Here is a 16,532-nt window from a genome sequence, read left to right as displayed (position 1 = left end):
CTGACTTTCACAGTTGGAGATAGTAGTTCTTTGGTGACTGACTTAATAAGAATTATTCATTGTCCACAGCTTTGTGGCAGCTCTTGATGAGAGCAAGGTGGTTAATAGTCTTCTGTAGGCTCAACCCGTGGGGTTGTAAAGGTAAAGTCGAACACCTCAGGATGGAACGAAAACGTGAGAATAAGCTCGTTGACAGACGCGCGGAGGCGGCCGCGGGGCCGGGCCTGGGGGCGGGCTCCCGCCTCTGGGCTGCTGAGGCGGCGCGCGGGGCCTCATGGCGGCGGGGAGCAGTCGCGGGGACCCCCTAGCCCTGGGACCCGGGCCCGAGCCTGAGCCTATCCCAGCCGCGGGGCGCTGGGGCGACCAGGAGCCCACGGCGCAGGTGGGTCGGGGCCGGCAGGCTCTGCGTAGCAGCATAGTCGGGGCTCCTGCAAGCTGAGGGCTAGAGAGCTCTGCGGTGCTTCACGAGTGGTTAACCCTTAGGGCAGGTGGTTTGGGGATGGTTTAGTGCACGAAAACGCGTGCTAGACAGTCACAGTCCCAAATGACTGAAGAAAAGCCTTTTCAAAATATGTCTTTCATAACATTTTTAGTGGTTTTGGCTAAACAGTGCAGCCTGAGACATTTAGTCCTGCAGTTTGATGGGCCAAGATCAATGAAACATTTCAGGGGTTTTGAAAGACTTGAGAGAGACTTAAATTTTAAAAATAAAACTTGCTTTGCATGAGAGAGGAATTGGGGAAAATAAACCACCACCACCAAAAACAGCTTCTTTCCCTCCAGAACAATCAAATCCAGCAACTTTTCTTTTCGACCAGGTGGTTGTGAAAGCAGGTGTAACCCATCGCCAGGGCAAGGATGTGAACTCCTCACAAAAGTGGAGCCTAAAAATTCTGCTCCGGTCGTTGTTTTAATGCTCCCTCTTGTGGAGGAAGCTGTCAAAAATGATTTCAAAGAAAAATATTCCTAAACTTTGCTCTATTCGTTTACAGATACAATACAAAATTCTAACAGGACACAGCGATAATGTGAGCTCTTGCCATTTTTGCTCTGAAGACACAAAAATACTTTCATGCTCTTACGACAGAACAGTGAAGCTCTGGGTATGTTATGAATGCAACAATGACAAAAAAAAAGAACACATGTTCGGTTTTGGTAATTCCGTAAAATGGTATTACTACTGATAGGCGAAATAGCTCCTTCGAGTGAAAGTCCCTGTAAGGAAGCAGCTCTAGCTCTTAGACTTGACAGTTCATATTTAAAAAAAGGGAGGGATAGTCAGAATTGCCAAATTTAATTCACGTATCAAAGATGAATGTAAAAACACATATGCAATGAAGGGAGTTTATTATTTGCCTGTGGTCTGAGTCTGGGACAGAAGGAACTGAGCTGTAAGTAGAAAGGTAGATCTCTGAGGTGTCAATGGTTATAGTAGATAAATGTATGTTTGTGTATGAAAGGAATTAAGCACAGAAATTTAGAGAATGCCTTAAGGACGTTCTTAAATGGCAGTTAGGCATGTAGGAAAAGAGTTAAGAAAGAGTTAAAGGAAATAAAAACAGATTTTAGGTGTTTGAACATCACTGCCACTGTATAAGGAAGTGTTCAAAATGAATGATTTTTGAATATTTTTCCAGTATATTCAGCTGGAAGACTGAAGACAAGGTTTTATGTTTGTTTATTTGTTTTTAAGATGGAAGGCAATGAAGTGGGTCTTCATTACAACAAAAAAATAAAATAAAATCACCCATCAACTTTCTTGTGAACAAGGGAGGTAAAAAAAAAAAAAAAAAAAAGAAAAAGCAAAGAATAAATCAAAGATGGTAAGTAGGTAATTCTGACTGTTGGTGTGAGAGAGACAGATTTTTCTACAGAAATATAATTGACCCAGGAAGATGCCATATGTGAAGGAGAGGGGAATGATTTGAGGTGGAGGAAGCCAGGCTGATCACAGGAGTTTAACTGGAGCTGGAGTATCAGTAGGAGCAGAGGAAACCACTGTTAGGGTGTGAGACAATATTCATCATTACTTCAGCTAACTTTTCATTGTTTCTATAATCTTTGCAGTCTAATTGTTTATCTGTATTGTGGTAGTTCAGCAAGGGATTTCTGGTTGGTTCAGTACAAACAGAACAAAAAGACAGTCCTGACACCAACACCTGGACAAGGCTGATGTAGAAGCAGATAAATATAGGCAGAGTGGTGAAATGCAAGAAAATGCTTGGTGTGCCAGTACTGATGAGAATGACTGTCAGTGGCTGAACTCGATACTCATGACTGACTTTTGGGAAACATATTGCAAGAATAAATTATCATTCGTATTTTCAGATTAGATAATACACGTAAGACTAACCTTGCTTATTTCACAAGCTTTATTTTGTGTTTTTTTTCTTTCTTTTTTTTGTTGCTTTGTATATTTTCACAATCTTAGCAAAGCACTTCCTAATCAAACTACTTTGGATTTATTCAAGGATGTTGCGAAAGGTTTTCCTGTTCGAGTTTTTGAAGAACACACAGCCCCAATTTCTCAGTGCAACTTGAGTCCTGATGACAGAAGGTGACTATTTGCTATCACAATTTATACAAATATAGCGTGACAATTTGTGTGGTTTTCAAGATTAAATTTCACTGCACATGGAAACACTTCGTACAAGATGTAGAACAAATCAGTTATTTTTTCAATCCTCCCTATGGTTTCCTAACTTTTATTACATCAGAATCAAACTTTTTTTGCTTAATTTTCTGCTCCATTATCACTTTGTCTTACATCTCTCTTCCTTCATGTGTTCCTCCTAATTCTCTCTATCCTTGCACTTTCCCTTATGTTGCCCAGACTCTAGTAGCAGTCTGTTTACTGCCAGACTCCTTCATCCACTCAAACTGCCGTAAATCTCATCTTGATCTCACCTACAATTTGTACAGGAGCTCTGAAATCTTTTGTTTTTCCTTTGGTGTCCATTGGAGTAAATGTGAATCTTTCATTGTCTTAAATGTATGGTGGAAAAGTCCGATAGATCGTGACTTCTTTTAGGGCAAAAAACTTATCTAATACTGGTTTTGAGTTATATGGAGCTGGAAGTCTATGCCCTGTGTTCTGAAAGGGGTATGTAAGCATGTATTATTTGTATAAAAGAACAGCATTGAATTAGCCACGGTTCAGGGGTTCACCTGTTGGTGAGTTTTATATGGTCATAAAAGGTCTTTTCTATGTGTATTGTTTATTAATATTCTATAAACTTTCCATTAAGCCTGTCAAGTCAATTCCAGAAGAAATGCATCATATCCAGTGTCAATCTATGGGCATAATAGTTAAGACAACTGCAATATATATTAATACTTGGTTAAATAGGTTATGCATTGCCTCCAGGGATACTATTTCTGGCGTATTTTATCATTAAGTTGTACTTTAAATCAATCTTTATCAGATTAGAGATTTGACTAATCACCTTTTTGATCACTGAATAGTGTAAGTGCTACACTGCCTGTTGCCATTGTCTACATCTTTGAATACTGCTAAACAGCAAGTAAAATACCATTGGCTCTGGAAACCACCTTCCAACTGAAAATGCTACCCATTTGTAACCTTCATGTGGTCTTTTGTGTTAAGTGTTTCCATTTAGGAGCAGAGTTTGTGCTGATTGCAGGAAAAATGCACATGTTGGATAAAAATAGGTTTACTAACATAATTGTGTTTTTAGTTGTGAGAATGTAAAGTTTCTTGGGTGAAATGTATAGAAGTGACATTAACTTAAAATGCCACAATGGTACTCAAAAAATTTGTCCTGTCCAGTGACATTAATTATAAATGTTATTTCAGATATTTGGACATCTTTCTAATAAAACTGTGAGGGAAAAATTGTTGACCTCCCGTTTCATGGAAATCTGTCTCTTTTAGTAAACTTCATTGAATAGCTTTGTTGTATAATGTGGCTTTGTGTTTGTGCAGAGCAGTGTCTTTGGTAGAGGGTTACCCAGCAACATAACTACTGAAAATCCAAAAAAAGCCCCAACTATCTAGGGACATGAGCACCTCACATTCATTAAAGAAAGACATCATAATGGCTTTATTTTTTTCTAAAGGTAGAAATAATTAAATATCTTGTAATGCATTAAATGAAATTGAGTTGACTACTTGCACTGAAAATTGCATAGATAATATTTTTATTATCAGTTTCTATCTGAAATATAAATAATCCTTTTAAAAAGCGAACACTAAGGTAGGCAATAATTTTTGCTGCTGTGTTTAAAAATCTATTTTAAATTAGTGGATATGAGGATGTTAAATCATTGTCAGAATTAAATGTTGTCATTTATTTCTAAATAACTTCCTTTAAAATGAAAACATTGAGTGCTGTTTTCATTGTCATTTTTAGAGTGGTAACATCATCCTATGATAACACTGTCAAGGCTTGGGATATGGAAACAGGAAAAATGCTTGTAGGTATCCTTTTGAATACATCCTGCAGAAGGTATAACTGTAGAATTCAGCTATAATTCCCTTTTTTTTTTTTTCTGTAAATAAAATTAAAAAATAAACATTATTTGTTAGCACAATACAGTACGGCTAAGGTAGGCTAGGTAGGCTTAATTTTTAGTCCTAGTTTTGATACTGATTAATTCATTGAATGTCTCAGTTATTTCAGATACAAATGGGTATAATAATAATAACCTGTCTCAGAAGATATGTTTAAGATTGATTAACTTTTAGGATTTGAACAGGGTGTCCATGTCTAATTTTAAATTAATTGCTAACGTAAAAATAGAAAAATTGGTTATAAATACTTCTATCACTTTTCACCAAAATAAAGTAATATCAAAGCCCTTCCTTCCAAGCCTACTTACAGATTATAGAAAGTCTGCTGTTATACAGTTTTATCTCTAATCCTCCAGCATAATTCTAAAACCTTTTTTCTCTTCAGTGGACAATAGAACATGAAGGCATTGTAACTTCATGCAATATCTCATGTGATGGTAAATATGTGGTATCAGGCTCAGACAAAGGTAATGCCATATTTGTTTTTGATGCAGTAAGTGCAACAGTGGTAGCACATGTCCAAGGTAAGACTTAATGCTTTTATATCTTGTTTATGCATGAATTTTTTCTATTTCTTACAAGAAAAAATAATTATCTCAGCTCAGTTCAAATACCCTTATGTGAGAAAGGCAAAATAAACTTATCTGCAAGACAGTAAGCCCACTATTCTTCACAGTAGGTTTATAAAATGAGATAATAGGGCCAAAATTAGACCAACAGCGATTCTTTTTTTGAAGCATAATTTCCCTTTGGAGGTAATTTAACTAGTGAGAGCTCAGTCCCATGAGGCTTCCACTCAGGACTGCAGGTCAGGCACTTTACCACTCCTGAATCAGCTCCTAGCGCTACGTGCAGTCCTTAGAAGTAATCATCCCACTGGGTGTCTTTGCATAGGTCATCACAGAAGTACGATCACAAGATGCTGTTTTGATCCAGATAACCAAAAAGTGACTTCAGTATCATAAGATAAGACCATAAAGCTATGGGATATGACAACTCGATCCACCTCAGTCACCATTAATGAGTAAGAAACAATACTATTGTTAATTATGCATGGTATTATTTGCGTCTTTGACAATTATGGAAAAGCATGATTAAAATTACCATTCAAGCTTCCTGATGCAAATAGTTGAACAAAAAAGGTATTCTGATGTCTGTAAGCATTTCTAGTGCTATTTTTTAGTGCTTCTAGGTTCTCAAGTACATATAGTGGAAGAAGCATATGCAATATAATACGAAGTATAAACTTCTGGTTGTGATTTCTACTAATTAGGAAAAATGTATAATTGTTGACTAATGAAGTCTTTAAAAAACATGATGGAGTGAAGCAAAACTAATACAGAGAATTTTCCTAAATTGGATTATTTTGGTTGCAGCTTAAACTCCCATGCTTCTTTTTAGAACCATTTCAGACATGGAAAACAGATTATTTTCTTGTTTTCTGAATACATGTGCAAGAACTTTTGTTATATCTACTGACTCATGTTTTCAGAAGACAGAACCATCCTTATTCATTTAATATTTAATTATTCTTTCCTAGTTTTCTGATTGTTTTTGCTGTTCATCTCAGATATCTTTACAATGGGTCCACATTTTTTTGAATTATATGGCCCCATAATGCAAACAGTATTCCCTCTAACTAGAAAAAAAAAGTATTATTACTTGCTATTCATAGAGTATACCTCTGTTCATCATACATATTGGATGTGATTTATTCTTGCTTTTTGAAAACATGATGATGAAGATGAGTCAGTGTTTGCCACATCCTTTTTGCAGAACTGTGATAGACTATTGTTCCCACCCTTTATCTGTGCAGTTCATTATTTGTATGTTACTCTTGAATGTCAGACTTGACCAAACTGACGTGGTCAGACAAGCCCTTAGACTAGATAATGGATTAAAATACTGTAACACTCTCACAAACTGCAGTGACTACAGCATTGTTTCCTGTATAGACTATTATAATCCTTTATTTTCCTCATTATTTCTTCAATTTGTGAAGGTCACTTTGAATTTTAATATTTACTCCTGTAATTGCAGACCCTCTTTGGCTTCTTTCCATATCTCTTTATCTCATTATCTACATTGTTAATGGAAGTATGAAATAGGACTGAATTCAAAACAGATGCTGTGGACCCTATCAATAGATACTTACATTTTCACAGTGAACCAATTATAGCCATTCTCTGAGTTTAGATACTGCTTTTCCAGATTATTTGTCCCTATTTACTTTCGGAGAATGTCATGCCCAGTACCAGCAGCTATGCTTAATATGAGCTCCTGAGCCTTCCCATGCTAAACCCTTATATCTCTCACTGAAATTAGTATTATATCAAAAAATGATGTCAATATAGGGTATTATTATCATTTTAAGAAGAAAGCGTGCAACAACAGATATCAAATCAGCTGTTAAAATTATCAGTGTCTTTAAATAAACTCAACTAATTTAGCTTTGAATTATAAAAAAGATAAACAAAGACTGCCATTAAACAGTAATAAAATTGTCTTTTGAGAGATTAGGAATTACTTTGGATGGGAAATTCAATATGGAACTTTGTAATAATATTTATTTTAAATCACAATGACAACAGCACTGTTTCCTGTAAAAGATGCTTATAATCCTTTCCCCACTGTAGATTTCAGAAAGCCCTAGAATTCTCATCCAGTTCTGGAACTTCCAGTTTTCTTTTCCTATGAGTATCACTGCTTCCAAAATTAGATTTCAATATAGAATTGATTCATCCTTTTCCTCTGAGTATTTGAGTGTAAATTTACATGTAGAGGTTGATGCATGCTTTTTTTTTTTTTTTTTTTTAATGAGTGGCTTTTTTGGTAACTTGCTTTTAATAAAGTGTATTTGTGTTGTAATTGCTAAACAGTTTTTTTGTTAATCTGTGTTCAACAACAACAATGAAACTGATCACTTGCTGCTGAACAAACAGGGTTCACACCTGAAAAATGACTTAATCAAATAAGGGATTTAAACCCATGCTGGCTGTGGGATTGTAAGCAGCTCTGGAAACTTTACAAAGCTATTCATATAGTTAAAATTCACTTTATAATGGTTTATAATGGTTACAAAACCTCACTGTTCTGGTATTTTTATCTGTGTCTCAGGGGACACAGCAATGCTATCTCAGATTGCTGCTTTACCTCTGATGGTCATTATTTGTGCACAGCATCCTGGGACAAAAGCTTAAAAATATGGGATATAAAGACAGGAGAATTTCGATGTCATGAACCTATTTCCTTGAACCAAGGACATGAGGGTTCTGTTAGTTCCTGTGTTTTTAGCCAAGATGGTGAGTTATCTTCATACCAGTACGTGGTGTATCTCAATATATATGTATGTCACATATCAGATGAACCACAAGTGACCAGTCTAATCATGGAAGTCATTTGTGATTTCCAAGATAACATGTTTAATTATGAGAAAACTATGTCCATGTAAATGAGTAAATTGAAGTTGATGGTCTATTTTCTGTCTTAACCACTACTTCAGGCACTAGAACACTGCTTAGTTGATGTACCCATCAAGAGATACAATAAAAGACCATAAAGGAATAAAAGCACAATACTACTACAAGATTAATTTAGCACTTGCAGATATTCTCCTAATATTAGCTAGTAAACACCATTTTCAGTGCATACTGTACTGATCTGTAATGAAGTACCCCCTGAAGTTACTTCATAGTGCAAAGAATATATGCCAGTAATGTATTTCTGAAAAACTTCATGGCTACATTGATGGAGCACATAAACTACTATTTTCAAAGTAGAAATATTTATGAGATATACAAGACAATTTGGTACATGGCACTTGATGTCTCCTTGATGCTTGGGCAAAATGGAGGAGAAAAGGAGGGAGAAGCAGATTCCCCAGTTTACCTGTATCTGAATGGAGGTAGTGGAGAGCTATTTCCTACTGCCCTTGTTCCCTTACTTTCACTAGATCACAGTCCATTGCTAGTCCCTACACAAACATTAAATTTGTGTTATTGCAAACTGCTATTTCCAGATTTTCTTCTCTTCACTGCAATGGACTAATACCAGCTTCTGTACATTGTGATCTAATTGGCTGTTCCCTTTTGCAACTTCACATCTGAATACTTAGTAAAGATGACTCCTGAACTGCTGACACCTGATCAATCTGCAGGCATAACCAAACAGTGGCTTCTCAGCTAGACTGCTCATATAAATAAATAGCAACCCTATAGGGGGAAAAATTACGTGTGTTTTGAGGACATGTAAATACAAATAGGCCTATGAACGGTGGAATTTAAAAACGTGCTTTCCATGCTAAACTCCTTAGTATTTTGTTTTTACTCAGAGTTGACTGAACAATTCTGAAAATATTCTCTATATTTAAACTTTTAAACAAAGTATCTTGTTGATTTTCTAGGACAAGAAAAATTTCATGTGCTATTTCCACTCATTTGTGTGTTTACTAAATTTATGTTTTACTATTTACAAAACCAAGAACATTAGCAACAAATAGCCAAAAGGAACTTTTAATATCTTGTTAAAGCATGACTAATAGCTCATTATTTAAATTTTATTAACAAAGTCTGACTCACTGCTAGAAGGAGTCTCTTTTATTAGTCTGTATGACAAAGCAAAGATATAATACAGTATTCTGATTTTATATTTCAGCATCACTTGTTGTGTCTGGCGGATATGACAAAACTATAGCTATATGGGAAACAGATGCAGGCTATAAAAAGCTAAGCTTAAAGGTACTGAGGTCTTATTTGATCAGTATTTTAATGAGAAGGTTTAAAATGTGTCGCTCTTTTAAAAGCATTGTGTATTTTGATACCAGATACCCTTGCCCATCCTTTCCAGATATAGGCAGGAATATATTGTGGATTTCTGTGATTTAATTTGCCAGAACAATGTATTTTTACACAATTACCTACAAAGACACTACCTTTGTCAAGTCAGTTATTGATATGCTATTACTTTTTTTTTTTAAGAACAAATTTATTTAATAATTATATGAATGGAGTTGTGCTTATGTTTTAGGAGATTATTCCAGCAAGTGACAAGAGTCTGGATAGTGCATATATTAATTGTAAAATGCCATACTGTGTATGGCTTTATGTTTACATGCTTGCGTATGTCCGCACAAAATAGTACACTACAAGGAAAGCATTCCAAAAACTGTAAATACTAATGTAGAGGTTGTCAGGCTTAGTTCAGTCCCTAGGTTACGCACTTTATATTACTACCTGTATTGACTGGGACATGGTCTGCCATTTTACGGTCCTTTATAGGATGATAAATTCTGTAAGTGAGGTAGCTATTCAGTATTTAGCTATACCTGCTTAGAGCTAGGACTACTCTTTTCTTTCAGATCCATGGTAATACTACCCAAAATTTGAGGAGATAAGTAATATCTGCATGAAAAAAAAAAGGGCACCCTACCTTCATTTTTTTTGTGTGCCATCATGAGTTTATTTTTTGCAAACATATAATATCGTATTATATTACCTTTCATTCATTTCTTATTTTAGTGGAAACAATCCACAAGACTCCAACTAATTATCAGATGTGAGTTGAAGAAAAGGATTAACAGTGTTCCTAACCTTACATATGCATTTTGCAAATGTTAATTTCATAGAAGTCATACAATAACGTCAGAGTTCAGATTTGCAGCCTTGCCTCTTTCCTGTCTTGTGAAAATCTGATTTCAACAGTTTTTTGTTTTTTGGACTTACTACATACACTGTTCGAGGCTTAGTTAAGTCTCACGTTAACATGAGTTAAATGAGTTAACACTCATGAACAAACCCACCTGGCATATCTCAGAAAAGACTGCTTTCCTTCAAAGTCTTTTGAGCTTAAAAGTAAATTTCAACTGCTGTTTGCATTCAAGATAACATCTTTGTATGGGAGATCTTAAAAGCTTGTGCCTCACCTGATACCTTAAATATAAGCTTACATACCCTCCTGAGTTGGAACTGTAGTGATTAAACCTTTTGAACAGTAACAGCACACATTCTCCACAGCATAGGTGCTTTACGTAGTACAACTACTGCAAATTTCCCAGTTCACAGCAATCTCTGTAAGTAACTCAGTTTCCCATAAAATGAGAAGGCATCTGTTTAAATGCTAATGTCTTTGTAACTATGGAGAATTCCAGTTTAGTATCTGTGCCTTGGTATAAATATATTCTGTGCTCATAACTAAATTTAAAAACATGTTTTAAAGATTCTGCTATAAAATAGCGCTTACATTTTATGTATGCATGTTTGACTTTGTGCTTGAAAAATATACACTTGTTCCTCTATTATAATTTAATTCTTAGGTGTGGCATTAGTCTATCAAAATGACATGGTGCCTTCCTAAACTCTACGAATTTTATCTGTTAATTCCATTCATGTCTGAATAACGTCCTTCACTGGAGTAAACACATCGTTTTAGATTTTAACCTGTCTCTATTCTTATGCCAACTCAATGCCGTTAACCTCAAATCAGCAGTGCTGCTGTTGTCAAAACGAGGATATCCGATACAGCTGCTTGACTTGGCCTGTTTCCAGCACTGGTTTCCTTCCCTTGAAATGGGGAGAGCTGCTGCCTGTTCCCAGACCTCTTCCCCCCCTTTTCACATGCAAAACAGCCTCAAGTCCTCCTCCCTTCCCCTTTTTTTAGGTAATGAGTATGAGGAATCAACTCTCTCTCTTTACAGTTCTTTAGTAATCTGTTTAAAAAAGTAGGAAGATAAAAGTCCTTAAATAGAGCTTAAACCCATGCTAACTGTGTAGATGCAGTGCTCCTGATTGCTACAACCGGTGGTCTGCTTTCCAGATATTATATCAGCCATTGTTTTCAGGTATAGGTAGGAAAACAAGAGCTTCACAGCAATGTTTTTTCCTGACTTGACGTGAGAAGTTTAGACATAAACTTTCTCTCTGCATTTCAAAATGAATGCATGGTACAGATTGTTGTTTTTATTATTAGAAAAGTATTTTTTTACTTGTCTTAAATTTTGCTGTACTGTAGGGTCATTGTGACTGGGTGACAGATGTTGCAATTAGTGAAAACAAGAAATGGATTCTTTCAGCCTCAAAGGTAATCGCTAATTTCCTGATGTGGTTTCAGGAGCCAACTTATAAATGGATGTGAAGATTTCATCCCTTGTTTTCAGCTTTGGTTTGATGAAAATTAACACTGGTAAAGTTGCTTATAAAAATTCTAAGTTCTAAGCAGCATTTACCTCAAGTAATTAGAGGAAATCTTAAGAATTTGATACATGTTTTTATTTTTTATAACACATTGATACGTGTTATTATTTTAAAATGTGCATGCAGTTTTAAGATTGCTAAGGTTTCCAAAGATGTGATACTTAAATGTGAAATAGTTTAGCACTCTCAGGGTGAGAGCTCATCTGATAAAACGAGATTTCATCTTCTTGAAAATGATGTAGGTCACTGTTTTGGTAATATACAAACACATCAAAACAATTGCTTCTGTTTCTCAGGATTCTACTTTGAGATTGTGGAATATTGAGAAGATGGATCATATACCTTCAGTGATAGAAAGCAGAAAAGAAAAAGGCTCAAAAATCACTCAGGTTCTATGATTTTATTTTCTAACCCCACCTCATAATTTATGCAAAAACAAAAAATTTGGGTTTTAGAGGAAAGCTGTAAGACTTGCTGACTGAAAACACAAATTGATTGTGATTCTTTTCTCTGTGTGAAGATTTTCAAATCATTTTTGGGGAGTGGAATGTAGTTTTTTTTTAATTGATTGCGGGAAGGACACCAATTTGCATGTACAGGTGCATTCTCGTTTTTAGAAAACACAGTAAGACATTTATGTGTAACTCTAAAAATAAATATATTTTGTTTTTCTATGCTTGATGCTTCTGCTGACTAACTGCCTGCTTATATAAGAGTTGCAAACTTAAAAAGACAGGGCAGGTAATAAAAATGTTCTTCTGAACATAAATCAGCTTATAGTCATTCTAATTAGTTGCTTTTTAAAACCGAGACTATATGTGTTCTGACCTCTGAAACATGAATTATAAGCAGATAGATGTTAGGAAAGTGGAACATTAACAAGCTTAATGCTGTTGAGATGTGCTTTTCTTTATAGTTCCTCAGTTGTTTTTGATGGTATATTTGCAAGATCTCTTGTATGTTTTTCTTCTTATCAATAAATACTAAGTGAAATTGCATGGAAAAAAGAAAATTGTTATTTATATATTTATTTTTAATCAGGCTTTCCTGTTGAACAACATTTGTTCAAAAGCAATGCACAGCTTTTTAAGCTTTTACCAGCAGTGAAAATGCACCAGCAGTGAAAATGTGTGCACTCCTAAAAAGTATACATTGATAGAAATTTGAGAATACAGTTAAAGTTGGTACTAGAAAGGACTTTTGGTGCATTTTTAGCAATATTTAAAGTATATCAAACAATTAGAAAAATTTAATATTAACTTTTTTATAAATAATTTCATAAGCATTGAATTTTGAATTAATGCTGTATGCACTCTAATACTCGTGAAGTTTACTCCGTTTCTGTGTATGGTCAGCAAAGTTTTTTTCAGCAGCACTATCTGTGTAAAGTTATGACAGCTATACACACCTAGTGCATCTAAAAAATCAGGCCTAGATATGTGTGTATATGGAGACATACTTTTATGAGTGAAATAATGCACATCTATTGCAAAATTTACTAAAATACCATTTTTAAAAATATTTATACCAGTGTGAAGAATGCGAAAAACCCTTCTTAAGCCTGCAGTGTGGTGACTTTGAAATGATATCTAAGTGTGTATTCTGTCATCTGTCTTCTCCAGTGACACATATTTTGCCATTGCCACCTTCTATCTCTCCTGATTTTTAAATTCATCTAGCAGTCTTTGGGTGTTAACATATCTAAGTATAAATGGAATGTCTGTACATCTTTATGTACTGCACATACAAAGGTAAGGGCTTCCTCTAACCTTGCGCTACTGTGGTATTCTGTATGGAGAACAATAAACTGCTGTACTAATCCATTTAATAGCCGTGACTTGTCATGTAAAGAATGCAACTGCCCAGGAGTTGAAATCTATTTATGTTGCGTGGTAGTAGAAAACAAAATTACTTACTTGTCCTTTGGTAAATTTTAAACAATTGTAAATTAATACTATAACTCCAATCTCAGCTTAGTAAAGAATACATGTGAATGTATAAATCATGACAGGTTTCCTTCCATTCTTTAGATAAACTGTTCTTCTTTACTATGGCACACACAGTTGCTTTCAGTGGACATCAGAAAGAGTTTTGTGAGTAAAACCATGAAGAAGACCATACATGCTTTTTTAACCTGTTGCCATACTTAGAAAAACTTTGCAAATGAACTTTCAGCCATGAGAGTAAGTTCTAGGCTGCATCATAGCTGACTTGATGCAGCGCAAGCTAGTTCTGTGCCATCCGCCAAGGAGCATGGTATTTTTACTACTATTAGGAGCGTGAGAATGTCAATTGCTAAAAGTTTTAGTGTTTCAGAATGTTTGGAAGCCTTGTTCCTGAGAATAGCATTTTCAAACTTTTCAGCATTTCTTTCCCAAAGGAACAGAAATGAGAATAGTTAGAACTGGGCATGTGGCAGCCTGGAACACAGTTAAGCTGTGGAATAAAAACACATTTGAGTAGGTAGATTATTTTTTCTTCTTTTAAATTATATGAAATGTGTAGCAACAATCACAGAATCCAAGCTTAAAAGAAAAATAATTCTGGGATACATTTTGTATAGCTTTATGGCTTTGAATAAACATGAGGTGATAAAATGCATTATTTTCTAACATTCTTTTCTGTACTTTACTTCTAAATTAAATAATACTTTTTGTTGATAGAGCAGCTAAAAGAAAATGCTGTGTCCGTGCCCCTGATGTTATTTTTTTGAACAGATTACAGAAAATATGCATGTATTATAGCTGAAGTAATTTGGCTTGAATGTAGTTAGTAATACTGAACTAATTTCTGTAGGTTAGAAAAAATTAGTCATTGATGTTGTTATATTAAAATTGAAAGTGTTCTTTGTTTCTTTTTTTACCCTTTTCAGCTGGAAAAAATCAGTGCTCTTTTTTTTTCCACTGAAACAGGAAAAAAAACAATTGCTCTATAGAGGTTTGGTTTATTTTGCATTAGTAATGTGAATAGGTTGGAATTTAAATGATTCCTCTTTTTAATTCCCAACTTTAGAAAAACAAGGAAAAATGAATTCTTACTGAATTTAATGAAACCAGAATGTAAGTTTTATTAGTTGTTGCTGTTATCTGTCCACTGCCATCACTTGTGTCCTGCTTGGGTGCCATGTGAGTCAGCTTGCCTTCAGCCCTGAACTGATCTCACCTGCAGCAGTAGGCTTGTGTTTGTATGCAGAGTAGGTTTTGTGGAGAATGTGATAACTATCGACAATTCACAGGGTGACTTTTTGTCTGCATTTATTGTGGGTTTTGTACCCTGCAATTTTGACTAATCCATTCAGGCTGATTTTTACCTGTTGACAGAGTTAAGAGAGAAAGCTGTTTTAGACCAACTAAGCGTGGCTGTCATTCTGTAGTGATTACTTGAAAAATAGCATCTATAATTTGGCTCTAAGTATGCCTTAGGTGACTGTTAAATTGCCAAGGCAATCTCTCCATTTTGCAGATTCTGATTATACTCCAGGCCTGTAATCAGATCTATTCATGAGGTTTCTTTCTCTCTGATAACCTTTGGTTGTAGGCCAGGCTGCGTGTTCATTTGTGGCTCATTGCGATGTGCTTATACCATCAATCTTCCTGTCGTGGCACATCCTCGCTTGCTGCCTTGTGGAGGTAACAGGCCAAGGGGCTGAGGCTCTGCAGGACGTTTTACTGGTGGCAGCGTCAATTCTGTGTGAAGAACTCAGATTTGTTTTGTAGAAAACTGCAGCCTAAATCACTGTCTCTAATTATTTAGCTTGCACGAAGGTGTGTGCGCGCATGCGTTTGGTCAGGAACTCTGTTATTACATGCACAAATCATTCAGCAGATAAGCAGTGTGTGCCCATGCACGTCATGGTTTAATTTCTGTGTTATAGAGGTGATGGCAGTGTGAGGACCACTTTTCCCTCACTATCCTCGGTTGTGAACCCTGGGTGCTTGAGACAGTGGGTTTGAGACGAGACAGAACTGGAGCCTAAACATGAGCCTAAACCTTGCCTAAGTTATCTTCCTTCACAGTCGCTACATGTCTAGTGCCAAAAACAAATGCAGATGCGTGAGAGAGCCAAGTCTGGCAGTCTCTGCACTGATCACGGCTGCCACAGCAGAACTGCCCGGCCCCCTTGAGCCGTGCTGTGAGGCAGGACTGCTGCGGGGGCTGACAGGGGGGCTAGCCCCTGCCCGAGCCTGCCGGCCTGTGAGGGCAGCTCCGGGGGCTGCGGGCCGTGCTGGCCGCCTCGCTGGGCCGGGGGCGGCGGGGGCCCGGCGGGGCACCCTCAGTAGCAGCTGGGGCGCAGTCCGGGAGCCGCCAGGCCGCTGTATTGGGGCCGCGCGGCGCAACAGCCTACCGCCTGGCGCCGTGGCTTAGTTGGTTAAAGCGCCTGTCTAGTAAACAGGAGATCCTGGGTTCGAATCCCAGCGGTGCCTGCGCGGGTTGGTCCTCGCCTTTTGCCCGCGGCCGCTGTTTTAACGCCGCTCGGGGCGGGGCGGGGCGGGGGCGGGAGGCGGGCTGCTGATGGCCGGAAAACGATATACGTATGTGAAGTCCTGTATGTGTTATGTACATATATACAGGTGTATGGGTGTACCATATCCGTTCCCCTGCTGTGCGGGCTGAGGGCCTGTGGTGGCCGCGCTCCCGGCAGGCCCAGCAGAAGCTGCATGTGTTTGTTGGTCGGCTGCCGAAATGCCTGGGGAACGCAAACAAGGAACGAAAAGTTCCAGTTTTAAAGCAGAGGGTTTGTTTTTTCCCCGAGATTTTTAATCATGCAGAGCCAAGAAAATTCCTCTCTCTCAAACGTCTTTGCTTCCTGT

General features: G+C 36.9%; 1 protein-coding gene and 1 non-coding gene across 2 annotated transcripts; both read left to right on the top strand.

The window, feature by feature from the left end:
- Positions 1–266: 266 nt before the first annotated feature.
- On the top strand, positions 267–14,313 carry WDR88 (WD repeat domain 88). Its single transcript, XM_040571486.1, is given in 11 exon segments — positions 267–382; positions 993–1,103; positions 2,472–2,557; positions 4,374–4,437; positions 4,920–5,058; positions 5,429–5,558; positions 7,652–7,836; positions 9,188–9,270; positions 11,540–11,608; positions 12,018–12,110; positions 13,253–14,313. Coding segments are annotated over 11 exon segments (1,206 nt in total). The 5' UTR covers positions 267–274; the 3' UTR covers positions 13,391–14,313.
- A 1,758-nt stretch (positions 14,314–16,071) lies between these two features.
- TRNAT-AGU lies at positions 16,072–16,145 on the top strand. The gene has a single exon. It is a non-coding gene; the product is annotated as a tRNA-Thr (tRNA).
- The last annotated feature ends 387 nt before the right edge of the window (positions 16,146–16,532 follow it).

This window comes from Cygnus olor, chromosome 12 (assembly GCF_009769625.2).
Source record: "Cygnus olor isolate bCygOlo1 chromosome 12, bCygOlo1.pri.v2, whole genome shotgun sequence".
Taxonomy (NCBI): domain Eukaryota; kingdom Metazoa; phylum Chordata; class Aves; order Anseriformes; family Anatidae; genus Cygnus; species Cygnus olor.
Note: the sequence above shows the minus strand (reverse complement) of the source record. Positions and strands in the feature narration are given on the sequence as shown.